Below are 13,153 nucleotides of genomic sequence, written 5' to 3'. Positions count from 1 at the left end.
AGAATATCTCCACTCTGTTGGTCCATACAAAGCAAGTAAAAGGGTGCCAAAATGTTGAAGCTCCAGAAATCACATAAATCAACATAAAAGTAATCCATAGGACTCTAGTGGTTAAATCAAGGCCTTCAGAAGTGATATGATAGGTGTTGGTGAGAAACAGATAAATATTTAAGTCCATTTTACTATAATTGTTCTTCTCTGTTCAGTCTACTTGGCAGGGAGGAGAATTTCTAGCAAAAATGTATTAAAATACAGATTTTTCTCACCCACACTTATCATATGTCTTCTGTAGATATGGATTTAACCACTAGATTACTTTTATGCTGTCTTTATCTGCTTTTTGGAGCGTCAACATTTTGGCACCCATTTACTTGCTTTGTATGGACCTACAGAGCTGAGATATTCTTCTAAAAATCTCCATTTGTGTTCTGCAGAATAAAGAAAGTCATACACATGTGGGATGTCATGAGGGTGAGTAAATTATGAGAGAATTTTCATTTCTGTGTGAACTATCCCTTTAACCTTTAATGGTTTACTACTGCTCTCTGCTGGCCAGGGAGTTAGTATTTCTACCAGTATACAGACCATGGCCAGTATTCATGGCCAAAAGGATGTGGACGCCCCCCTCCAAATTAACAGATTTAGCAAGGCCCCTTAATTCCAATGAAGACTAATCTTAATGCTTAGGCATACAATTACATTCTAGATAATTGTGACTTCCAGATGAGGACCCTTTTCTGCCTCAGCATGAAAATACGTTTCTGCAAAAACAAGGTCAGTTAAGAAGTGGTTTACTGAATCTGGTGCGGAAGAACTTTACTCACTTTCACAAAGCCCAAACCTGTGCCCCACTGAACACCTTTGGGGAGAATTTGAGTGCAGTCAATAATCCAGGCCCCATTGCTTAACATCAGTGGATGACCTCACTGATGCTTTTGTTTCTGAATAACTGCAGCCATGTTTCAAAAGCTTGTGAAAACCCTTCCCAGAAGAGTGGAAGCTTTTAGGGAGGACAAACACCCTATTAATGCCAATGATTTTGAAATGTAATACTATATGACAGGGATTTGCCAGGGTGGTTGACTAAATGACTAGTCGTCCAACAACTGACTTTACTAACATTAATAATTTTAGTGGTGGAGATTTTAATGGGAGATGCATTTTTGCGCGATGATAGCTTGCTCTGTTTAACAGTGAACACAACAATCAGCATGGTAAAAACCCTCTGCTGGAAGTTTAGTCTCTTTAATGCTTTAGATTTATTTTTTGTGCTGATGTTATAGCAAAGCACAGAATTAACAATACATTTCTAGACTATCACTGTCAGAGGTTATATCCTCTGCTTTGACTAATATTCCTGTATTTGTGAGTTGGTGTGGAGAGATTAAAGTATTTTGCAGATTTTTTTTTTTTACTTTATTTTTATAATCATTTTACCAACAAACACAACAAATCATAACCAACAAGAAGGAAAAAACAAACAAACAAAAATAACAACAACAACAACACATATGTGGGGTATCCATTCAGCTGTTTGCACAGATATATAAAATTACAGATTTATGACACAATAATTAATTGGCGTCTTTACTGATATACAGTCTCCATTTTGCCCTGTAACTTTGAATTAAATCATTTTTAAGCCTTAAATGAAATGTCAGTTCATACATACTGTAGATTTCTTTGACATTATTTCTAATAATTTTGTGTATTAAAATACAAAAACAATCATATCATTAATATCCAACCCAAACAATAAGTTGCAGCATTTACCTTATATATTCATTATATATAGGCAAAGTATATCAAACATGACATGGATTTCCATTTTCTGCAGGTTGTTCTCCCATGTAGATGACCCATTCCTAGATGATCCTTTACCTAGGGAGTATGTGCTGTACCTGAAACCCAGTGGCCCTCTCCTCAACCAGCTCTCCAACTTCTGGCAACAGAGTCGCATCACATGTGGCAAGAACAAAGCCCACAACATCTTTCCTCACATAACCCTCTGCCAGTTCTTCATGGTCAGAGCATTTATCAACACAATCAGTTGTATATGTGTCATCGTCATTAGCATGATTTAATAGTATTTATATGTTAAATACTACATTTAAAATAAAAAAATTGTATCCCCTTTTCTCCCAATTTGGAATGCCCAATTCCCACTTCTTAGTAGGTCCTTGTGGTGGCACGGTTACTCACCTCAATCCGGGTGGCGGAGGACAAGTCTCAGTCTCCTCCACTTCTGAGACAGTCAATCCATGCATTTTATCACGTGACTCACTGTGCATGACACCATGGAGACTCACAGCACTGGAGGCTCATGTTACTCTCCGCGATCCACACACAACTTTCCACACGCCCATTGAGAGCAAGAACCCCTAATCGCAACCTTGAGGAGGTTACCCTATGTGACTCAACCCTCCCTAGCAACCGGGCCAATTTGGTTTAATAGGAGACCTGGCTGGAGTCACTCCGCACACCCTTGATTCAAACTCGCGACTCCAGGGGTGGTAGTCAGCATCAATACTCACTGACCAACCCACGCCCCTCCCAAATACTACATTTTTAACAGACAGTGGATCACGGTGGGATTTTAGTGGTTGAATAAGGATCTGAGTCTATATTCTGGGCTTATTGTTAGATTAGCTTGTTTCTCTATAAATTGTTTTAGGGTCAGATGTGGGTCGTCGTATATACAGTATTGTGTGTTGATCTATGTAAAGTTGATCTGTAAATTCTGTGTTCCTGGCAGTCTCACCGTAGTACTGTATCTCTCTCTCTCTCTCACTGTAGTGTGCAGACAGTAAGGTAGATTCCCTCTGTGAAGCTCTGCAGACAGTGGTAAGCCAGTGGAGAGGTCGTTTTCCTTCCCCCCTCCCCCTGGAGTTCTACTCATCCTCTAACTTCATCGGCCTATTTGTGGAAGAGAAGGTGGCTGAGGTGATCAAAAACTTTGCTGCAGACTTTGCCACTGAGGCGGCTTCCAAAGCAGGTTTGTGCTGAGAGGTTGTTTGTTGGTATGCCTTGCTATAAGTGATGATGACATTAACAATGAAGCTCTAATAAATTATGATACTTTGTTTTTACCATATTGTTCCTTTCTTCCCCTCTGTCTTTCTTTTCCTCCCTCTTTCTCTCCCTCCAGATGTTCATGTGGAGCCCCATAAGAAACAGCTCCATGTAACTCTGGCGTACCACTTTCAATCAAATCATCTTGCATCATTAGAGAAACTTGCCAAAGGTGTAGACATAACCCTGGGCTGTGATTGGCAAGCTGTACTCTTTTCACGGGACATCCGATTTGCCAATCATGAGGTAGTCTAATTAATGTCATTATCAGTTTATTTTGTTAATAACCTCTTAAAGGTTAACAAAATACAAAATAAAAAACAATACAAAATGAAGAAGTACCAATGAGCCACATCAGTACATCTCTATTTACGTTGTCAATTCTTTTTCCAAGATTTTGTTGCAATTTGTGCTTTTTATAGTGTACAGTAAGTACACTGAAGCTGTAATCTGACAGATTTATTTTACTTGAGTTGTCATAAATGGTGCAAAAACCTAATGCTAGGTCATGTTGCTGTAGTTTCTGGATTGGTTTCAGGGCACATTGCAAGAATTTTGGCTTGTATGTGAAAAAGAACACTTAAAATGTCAGTAGTGCTTTGCATCATGATCCCTCGTACATGCTTTGTAAATGCAAAGTGCTCCTTGTTCACCTTTTGTTCACTTTATGCTTAAGCTTAATTTAAAATATATTTGCATATATTTGAAAATGTATTGCAAGCACATACACAGAAGACAGTTTGTTAACGGAGGAATTTTGATCGTACTGTCACCATATGAAACAAGTACTCGGCCAAACCCAACTCGTCAAGTAGTGGCAAAACTAACTGACTAACAGAGTAGTCAAAAAGTCGGTGCAACCCCTTATATAGTAGGCAATGGATTCTACTATGGCTACTCTTTTCTTCATTTCAGCAATTTCTTAATGATTTTTAAATTGAAAGATCTTGTAAAGGTTTTGTTGTTATGTTGTAAGAAATGTTTTTACTTATTGTTTGTCATATTTTCTTGAACTAATTTGATCTTGCCATGAAAATAGCCTTTGATGCTGACATGTAAATAAATATTTTTGAATTGTAAATTTGACCAAAACACTTTGTGGATGTTATTAGTGTTTGTGTTAATAGGGTTAATACTTTGACAAGTGGATATCTTTTATTTTTGTATTTATTTTTTTGTGTTGCTGAAACTATGATAGTGAAGTAAATCAAAGTTATCGTATACTGACCTTTTAACCCAGTGGAGTATGTTTTATCTCCCTGCTATCTCTGTTTTCAGACCCTGCGGGTGATGTACCCTTATGTGCCTCAGAATGATGATGAACTGGAGCTGGTGCCTGGTGACTTTATCTTCATGTCGTCCTTAGAACAGGCCACTGCAAGTGAGGGCTGGGTCTACGGGACCTCTATGAGTACAGGGTTATCTGGACTACTGCCAGAAAATTATGTCAATAGGGTAGACGAGTGTGACACGTGGGTCTTTCATGGGTAAGTTGGAGCATGAGAGGTAATTCATGGTACCAACACTATGTTGATAGTATGCAAAAATTTAAAGGGATAGTTCATGCAAAAATGAAATTTCTGTCAGCATTTACACACAGGTTGTTCCAAACCTGTATGACTTTTTTCCGTGGAACACAAAAGATGTTATGTTAGGAAGAACTGACAGACAGTCACCATCTACTTTCTTTGGATGGAAAAAAGATGCAATAAAAAAACTAATGGTATCTGAGACTGTTAGTTCTGGCTGACATATTATTTTGTGTAACTTGAAAGAAAGAAACTCAACATGAGGGTGAGTAAATGCTGACAGATTTGACATTTTTAGGTGAGCCATCCCATGAAGACAATAACTGCAACATTTGCCTGTGTATTAGCTCTCTACATTCTATTAATTAATTTCATATATCTTTTTACAGATCTTTTTCTTTCCTTAATGGAACCTCCTCTACCAATAGCAGGGGTGCAATGGGTGGGTTTTTTCTTGACACACACTTGGATGGCCGTGATGACCCCATCTCAATTGATCCACTCACTCTTAGTGTCATATGTCAGCCTATGCAGGTAAAACCTTGAGGAGGACACAAGTGCTGATTTGACGGAATCTAAAAGCTTTTTCTAATGAATTATGACTTATTTAAACATTTGTGGTCTGTTTTAGATGCTGCGACCCAATCAATCTCGATTGCCTAAGAGAACGTTGTTTGTTTGTCGCCATGGTGAGAGAATGGATGTAGTTTTTGGGAAACACTGGATAAATCAGTGCTTTGATGCCAAAGGTTCGAGTTAAAATCTTTTTAATTTGCGTGTTCTTCTGTTTTCTGTATACCTCAATTTCTGAAAGTATTTTTTTTTACTGAAAATTAATGCTCAGTTTATGGATGTTTACTTATTTGTGTGTGCATGCTTACTATGTCCCTGAGCAGGTCGGTATGTGCGGTCTAACCTCAATATGCCGCCGAGTCTGCCAGCGAGGAGTGGGGGGTACAGGGACTATGATAAGGACTGCCCTATCACTGTGTTTGGATCCACTCAAGCTCGTCTAGTTGGTCAGTCCCTCGTCACTGTTAAATATCCATTAATATCAAGAAGCACTACTTTTTTTTTTTAAGATGAAGTGTATCATTTCTACGTCACAAGCAACACCAGACAAAATTGCCTTATCCTTTTTTTTTTTAATCCAAAGGATCAGTTTTAATTTGTGTTTGATTGTTTTATAGGGGAGGCCCTGCTGGAGAGTCATACTGTGGTAGATTTTGTGTATTGTTCTCCATCTCTGCGCTGTGTGCAAACAGCCTATAATATCCTTAGAGGTATAATAACACCTCCATCTCTCTTTTCATATTCCTTGCATGCCTTTATGAACCAGAAGTTTTGCTTATATGAATGTAATGTGAGGCGAGGATTGTAATCAGTTTCATTTCACAGGAATCATGCTAATTTCCACCCTAAAATTTTTTTTTCCCATATGCCTCGTTGTCTGTTATGAACGGTGTCTCTCAGGTCTTCAACAGGATGCAAAGACTAAGATCAGAGTTGAGCCAGGTCTGTTTGAGTGGACTAAATGGGTATCAGGAACCTCGTTACCTGCTTGGATCCCCCCTGCAGACTTGGCAGCTGCTAACCTCAGTGTGGACACAACATACAGGTATATACAAGATACCATAGAAAACATCCATTCAATGATTGTGCATCCTAAATTTATTTTATTTGTCTGTCTCTCCACTATATGTTCTTTTTTCTTTTCTTTTTGCTTTACGTTTTTATTTAAATGTTGTTTATGGATAGCATATAATTCTGAAGTTGCACAATGAATAGTTCTGATAGGATGAATTCATGTCTCCCAGCATTATTTGGTTACATATATCAATTCCTTTAAGTTGCCTTGTTCCACTCCAGACCTCATATACCGATCAGTAAACTGGGCGTGTCGGAGTCCTATGAAACATACATCAGCCGCAGCTTCCAAGTGACACGTGAAATACTGTCAGAGTGCAATAATTTGGGTAGGCCATGAGTGTTTGGATAAATGTGTTTGTATCAGGGTCAGAAATTAACCAGAGCTCTGGGAAAAATGGCACCAAAAGTGGCTTTAATGCCACAGATATTTCAAAAGTGGGGGTAAAAAAATGCCACTGTAGTGAATCCCTGTTTTTTATCTGACATTTGACATTTCACGATATTGTATTCTAGGTTTATCCAATTATACTGTAGGTTAAGATGCCATAGTGACCATTTTAATGTATTAATTCAATAGAAGTATTTTATATAAATGGACAACAAATAAAATATCAGGGTTCACACGGACTTGGAAAACCTGGAGGTTTCAGGGAATTTTAAAATAGTGTTTTCCAGGCCTGTAAAAGTCATGGAAATTAAAGGTGCACTCAGCAACTTTTGCATTTGTCTAATCTTGGACCTTTAGTGACACACAGCGGCATGGATGCAGCATCATTCAAAATCAATAGTTTTAGTAACAGATGCCATTGTAGAAATTCACTATACACAGTCAGCTATGATTAATTTAATCCAAGAGTGAAAGTGTCCAATTTCAAGGTGGTTACTGAGATTTAGCCAGTAGTATTTGGCTGGTCATGTGATTCTAACATGGCAGCCCCAATGAGGAGACCCTCTCCATGTAGAATAAAACCGCTTTTGTAAGGTTACTGATATGACGAGTCTTCATTTCATGTGATTGCTCATATACCTATGTTTCAAAATGACTATTCATTTCTTTAAGAGTAAAACATTTTTTAATGAGGAAAAAATTACTGAGTGCACCTTTATCTAAATCCTGGAATAAATCATGGACATTTCTATAGTTCATATAAATTCTTCTTACACTTGCTCGCAAGCCATAATGATGTCTGATTTGTGAGCAAATTCGTCTTTAAGTACATTCTTTTCAGTTAACTGGACGAAATGGTTCACAAATTGTTGATTCATTAGCCAATCTGAATCAAAATTATAATTTTTTATTCCTGACATCACAAACGACTAGAAAAGTCATGCAAAAATCATGAAATTGAATTGGTCAAAAGAGGTGGGAACCCTGAAATATGCCCTTGTAAATGTAAAAATGCCCCAGAAAATAAATTCCCTTAATAAACAGATAATTTCTGACACTGGTTTATGTGTGCGTGCATGCGTGTGTGTCTGTATATGTATGTGTATATACATATATATGTATGTATGTATATGTATGTATGTGTGTGTGTGTGTGTGTATATATATATATATATATATATGTATATATATATATATATATATATATATATATATATATATATATACAGTGAGGAAAATAAGTATTTGAACACCCTGCTATTTTGCAAGTTCTCCCACTTGGAAATCATGGAGGGTCTGAAATTGTCATCGTAGGTGCATGTCCACTGTGAGAGACATAATCTAAAAAAAATCCAGAAATCACAATGTATGATTTTTTAACTATTTATTTGTATGATACAGCTGCAAATAAGTATTTGAACACCTGAGAAAATCAATGTTAATATTTGGTACAGTAGCCTTTGTTTGCAATTACAGAGGTCAAACGTTTCCTGTAGTTTTTCACCAGGTTTGCACACACTGCAGGAGGGATTTTGGCCCACTCCTCCACACAGATCTTCTCTAGATCAGTCAGGTTTCTGGGCTGTCACTGAGAAACACGGAGTTTGAGCTCCCTCCAAAGATTCTCTATTGGGTTTAGGTCTGGAGACTGGCTAGGCCACGCCAGAACCTTGATATGCTTCTTACAGAGCCACTCCTTGGTTATCCTGGCTGTGTGCTTCGGGTCATTGTCATGTTGGAAGACCCAGCCTCGACCCATCTTCAATGCTCTAACTGAGGGAAGGAGGTTGTTCCCCAAAATCTCGCAATACATGGCCCCGGTCATCCTCTCCTTAATACAGTGCAGTCAGCCCTGTCCCATGTGCAGAAAAACACCCCCAAAGCATGATGCTACCACCCCCATGCTTCACAGTAGGGATGGTGTTCTTGGGATGGTACTCATCATTCTTCTTCCTCCAAACACGGTTAGTGGAATTATGACCAAAAAGTTCTATTTTGGTCTCATCTGACCACATGACTTTCTCCCATGACTCCTCTGGATCATCCAAATGGTCATTGGCAAACTTAAGACGGGCCTTGACATGTGCTGGTTCAAGCAGGGGAACCTTCCGTGCCATGCATGATTTCAAACCATGACGTCTTAGTGTATTACCAACAGTAACCTTGGAAACGGTGGTCCAGCTCTTTTCAGGTCATTGACCAGCTCCTCCCGTGTAGTTCTGGGCTGATTTCTCACCTTTCTTAGGATCATTGAGACCCCACGAGGTGAGATCTTGCATGGAGCCCCAGTCCGAGGGAGATTGACAGTCATGTTTAGCTTCTTCCATTTTCTAATGATTGCTCCAACAGTGGACCTTTTTTCACCAAGCTGCTTGGCAATTTCCCCATAGCCCTTTCCAGCCTTGTGGAGGTGTACAATTTTGTCTCTAGTGTCTTTGGACAGCTCTTTGGTCTTGGCCATGTTAGTAGTTGGATTCTTACTGATTGTATGGGGTGGACAGGTGTCTTTATGCAGCTAACGACCTCAAACAGGTGCATCTAATTTAGGATAATAAGTGGAGTGGAGGTGGACATTTTAAAGGCAGACTAACAGGTCTTTGAGGGTCAGAATTCTAGCTGATAGACAGGTGTTCAAATACTTATTTGCAGCTGTATCATACAAATAAATAGTTAAAAAATCATACATTGTGATTTCTGGATTTTTTTTTAGATTATGTCTCTCACAGTGGACATGAACCTACGATGACAATTTCAGACCCCTCCATGATTTCTAAGTGGGAGAACTTGCAAAATAGCAGGGTGTTCAAATACTTATTTTCCTCACTGTATATATATATATATATGTATATATATATATATATGTATACGTATATATATATATATATACATATATATATTCTTTTTTTTAACAGCATATATACGGATCTAAATGTATGAGGTATTATACGTTTCAAATCCAACCTTGTCATGGTGCTCTTCAAACAGGAAATACAGTGCTGATTGTGGCCCATGCTTCCTCTCTGGAGGCCTGTACTAGGCAGATACAGGGACTTACTCCACAGAACTCTAAAGACTTTGTGCAAGTGGTCAGAAAGGTCAGTTTTCTTGTACATTTTCAAAATATTTTATCTCTATGAATTATTTTGAACATAAATCACTCCTCTTTTCTCCCCTTCCATTCTTTTTCCCTCTTTTTATCTCTCTGTCTCCATTTCTGCATGTGTCTCTTTCAGATACCTTACTTGGGCTTTTGTGCCTCTGAGGAGATGGGTGAGACGGGCGTGTGGCAGCTTGTGGACCCTCCAATTCTGCCACTCACCCATGGTCCCAATCACAGCTTTAACTGGAGGGAAACGCTGCTGCAGGATTGAGAGTCTCTGCAACTTTACTTTCATTGCTTTTCCTCCAAAGACTGTGACGTGCTAAAAGTCACACATCTATTTCACATCATCACAGACCTGCATCATAGCACTATAAAAAGATCATGCTTCCATAGCCAAGTTCTTGCACTGCTGCAGTACACCTCAGTACACCTAGACACTATGTCTTAATATATAAGAGCAGTAATATTTGTGAAATGCTCCTGGAATGTGCTCTAACACCATTTGCAGGCCTATATAATGGTCAAGGATGAAACATAAAAGTTTAATGCTGCAGTAGGCTCTTTCAGAGTTGAGCTTAACGCTTGCATCCAATTGTACCCAAAACATAACAAAAATCTAAGAGCTTCATAGACACCGAACATATGACATAAACAGAATGTCATGCTTGGTGATAAACTCAGGTTTCCTGCCTCCCTGAGGAGGAAATTGCTCAGAGTTGTGTCAAAATTGATGAGTCATCATTCAAGATTTGCCACTGTACTTGGTTGGGTCCCGCACCCGTTGTAAACTCCATTTAAAAACACATGACTTCTCCCTATTACACTGTGAACAAAGTAGACATGCACAACCTCTTGCATCAAGAATAAGATCCCCTCAGATCTGCTACAAGCCCACAAACCAACCTCCTGAAAGCACAAGAGAATAATTTGGCAATCAGAAAGACTGAGACAAAGCAGCTTTAAAGTAGTTTAAAAATGGATTTGGAGGACAGCACTTTTGTCCTGTGCCTTGCTGTCACGCTGCTACTATTAAACACTTTGGAACGATAGGATACATTGGGAGGACTGTTAGTTAGGGCTTATTTGGATACAGGTTTTGCATGTAGGGTTTATTTTGCAAAATGGATTATTATAAGCCCTGTAAGGCATCATCAAATGTTCAAAGATAGTGTCACAAATGGTTACAACTTCTTAAGGACCATTTTACTAACAGCAGCTTGACAAATGTTATGTGCAGCTGTTAAACAGGAAAGTATTGCTATGTGCATTTGAAAATTGCACCAAACAGGAAAGAATGCTTCAACAATGTAAAGAATTGTACATTAATGCATTACATGTCTGTATATACTAAGTAGCATACTGTAGTACAAACCATTTGATGTGTTTCATCCTTAAATGGGAGATTTAAAACTGCATTTATTTATGTATCCATAAGATAGTTGTAAAGATAATATGTTGGTGCTTCAGATTTGTTTTTTAATTATTTCCTTTTATTGAAATATAGAAATCAAGCCATAGCAAATGACAATATAAACCACTATATAATGCAGTGTTTCACTCCACACATTACATATCTATTACTGTTATATGCCATCTGTATTGCCTGATCCTCACAATAATTTTAGCCCACCTATGGTTTGCCATGTAATGATGACAATGAGGTTTGCAGTACTCTGCATAAGCAAAAGAGGTTTATGGGATATTTTTTAAATCATATTTAAAGGTGTATTGATTTAGTGCATCTACTTATAAAGTTTATAAAGGTATGCTGTCATAAATTTGGACATTAGGCTGGACCAAACGTGCCAAGGATGTGGGATCAAGGTTAGATCTGTCATGATATGTTCAAAACAGATGTATGAATTTGCAGTAGACTTTATTTAGTTATTATTATTATTATTATTATTATTTTATTTCTTGTGTAAATGGTTTATGTCAGGGGAAGAATCTTGGAACAATTAAATCATTTCAATGTCCAGGGAGTCTAAAACAAATCTCTCCTCATTAAGTTGGCATTTTCCAGTTACATAACGTTCCAGCACAGCTCAGCACAGATTACTTATGAAGATTCTTAACTAGCCATATTTAAAGTTTAGCTTCCTGAAACCCAGTGTAAATGTGTTTGTTTGTGTTTGGAATGGTTGAGTGTTTGTTCATGAGCCAGAAGATAAAAATGCTATTCTCCTACAAAAATAATTACCTTATTAAATCACCCGTGTCTACCATACAACATGTCTACCGTGAATAGATCGTCAAATCTTCCAAAACTGCGCCAGCAACACACAACCCTCTTATCAGTGTGCATTACCACGGAGGACTGAACAAATACAGCTTGACAAATGGTGATCAATACAGTGATTTACCCAGTAAATAGAGGTAATATTGTATATAACCTCTATATTGTAAATAATAAGCACTTCATGCTTTCAGAAACATGCTACATGTTGAGCTTCTTCTGACTGTTTGAAAAGGAAGAGTCGGGTACTCTGTGCAAAAGTGCTTCATTTATATTTTTCTTCTTCTGAGGAACAGAATGAATCATTGTTTTCTCATGCTCTTGGACTTAAAACATACTCGGTTTTGGCAATGAGGGTTTGTCTTTGTCCTGATGCTCTGCAGACTGATGACGTGTAATTTTATAAACTCTTGGAAGACTCACTAATCAATTACTGAAGCAATGAATAAATAAAGGATATGGGAAAATAAGGGTAAAAACAGATTGTATTACAGATTTAGTATATGATTATTATAATTATTATTAGCCTATTATTTTTGGTGCTCTCTGAAATCTTTCCTTTTTATTTTTAAAATGAATTTCTGCTTTTATTCATGTCATCTGTTTTATTTAAGGTTATTGAAGTTAAGTCGGCATTTTATCAGCATAAACATGATCCCTACTTGTACAAGAAAATGCTAATTTCATCTCTTCATGGTAAAAGTTTGTACATGAAATGACTGCACAAAACACAAGCTATATATAGTTCAGTGCTCAAAGTATTTGAATTTGTGTTTGAGTTTACTTTAAGAGTGCACTCTTAAAAAGTTTCCGAAAGCATGTGACATTCCGTCATGAAAATTAAATATGGTTGTTGACATTTATTTTAAGACTTAATGCTTAATGTTTGTAAAGCATGTTTGCAAATAAATCATTTGTCATCCTGCATTTAAGAGTTTTTTTGGGGGGTATTTTTTGGTCATACTTTTACATTGCAGTGATCATATTACATACAGTGGCAAGAAAAATTATGTGAACCCTTTATGTTTAAATTTGTCTTAAAATCTGGTTTGATCCTCATCTAAGTTACAATAATTAACAAACAAAATTAGTTCATTTAACTAATAACACACACATTATTGTATTGTTCTTGCAAATATTGAATACATCATTCAAGCATTCACAGTGCAGGTTGTA

At 37.5% G+C, this 13,153-nt stretch overlaps 1 protein-coding gene across 1 annotated transcript in view; it reads left to right on the top strand.

Annotated features, from left to right (window-relative positions):
* ubash3ba (ubiquitin associated and SH3 domain containing Ba) overlaps window positions 1-12,898 on the top strand; it is a 31,512-nt gene extending 18,614 nt beyond the window's left edge. Inside the window, exons 3-14 of the mRNA XM_052104778.1 lie at window positions 1,838-2,024; window positions 2,797-2,995; window positions 3,149-3,318; window positions 4,351-4,559; window positions 4,991-5,135; window positions 5,233-5,350; window positions 5,498-5,620; window positions 5,792-5,884; window positions 6,075-6,219; window positions 6,471-6,577; window positions 9,624-9,733; window positions 9,872-12,898. Of these exons, the coding sequence (XP_051960738.1) occupies window positions 1,838-2,024; window positions 2,797-2,995; window positions 3,149-3,318; window positions 4,351-4,559; window positions 4,991-5,135; window positions 5,233-5,350; window positions 5,498-5,620; window positions 5,792-5,884; window positions 6,075-6,219; window positions 6,471-6,577; window positions 9,624-9,733; window positions 9,872-10,009 (1,744 nt within the window). The 3' untranslated portion in view covers window positions 10,010-12,898. The remainder of the gene's footprint in view (window positions 1-1,837; window positions 2,025-2,796; window positions 2,996-3,148; window positions 3,319-4,350; window positions 4,560-4,990; window positions 5,136-5,232; window positions 5,351-5,497; window positions 5,621-5,791; window positions 5,885-6,074; window positions 6,220-6,470; window positions 6,578-9,623; window positions 9,734-9,871) is intronic.
* Window positions 12,899-13,153: the final 255 nt, after the last annotated feature.

Source organism: Xyrauchen texanus, chromosome 3 (genome assembly GCF_025860055.1).
Source record: "Xyrauchen texanus isolate HMW12.3.18 chromosome 3, RBS_HiC_50CHRs, whole genome shotgun sequence".
NCBI lineage: Eukaryota > Metazoa > Chordata > Actinopteri > Cypriniformes > Catostomidae > Xyrauchen > Xyrauchen texanus.
Note: the sequence above shows the minus strand (reverse complement) of the source record. Positions and strands in the feature narration are given on the sequence as shown.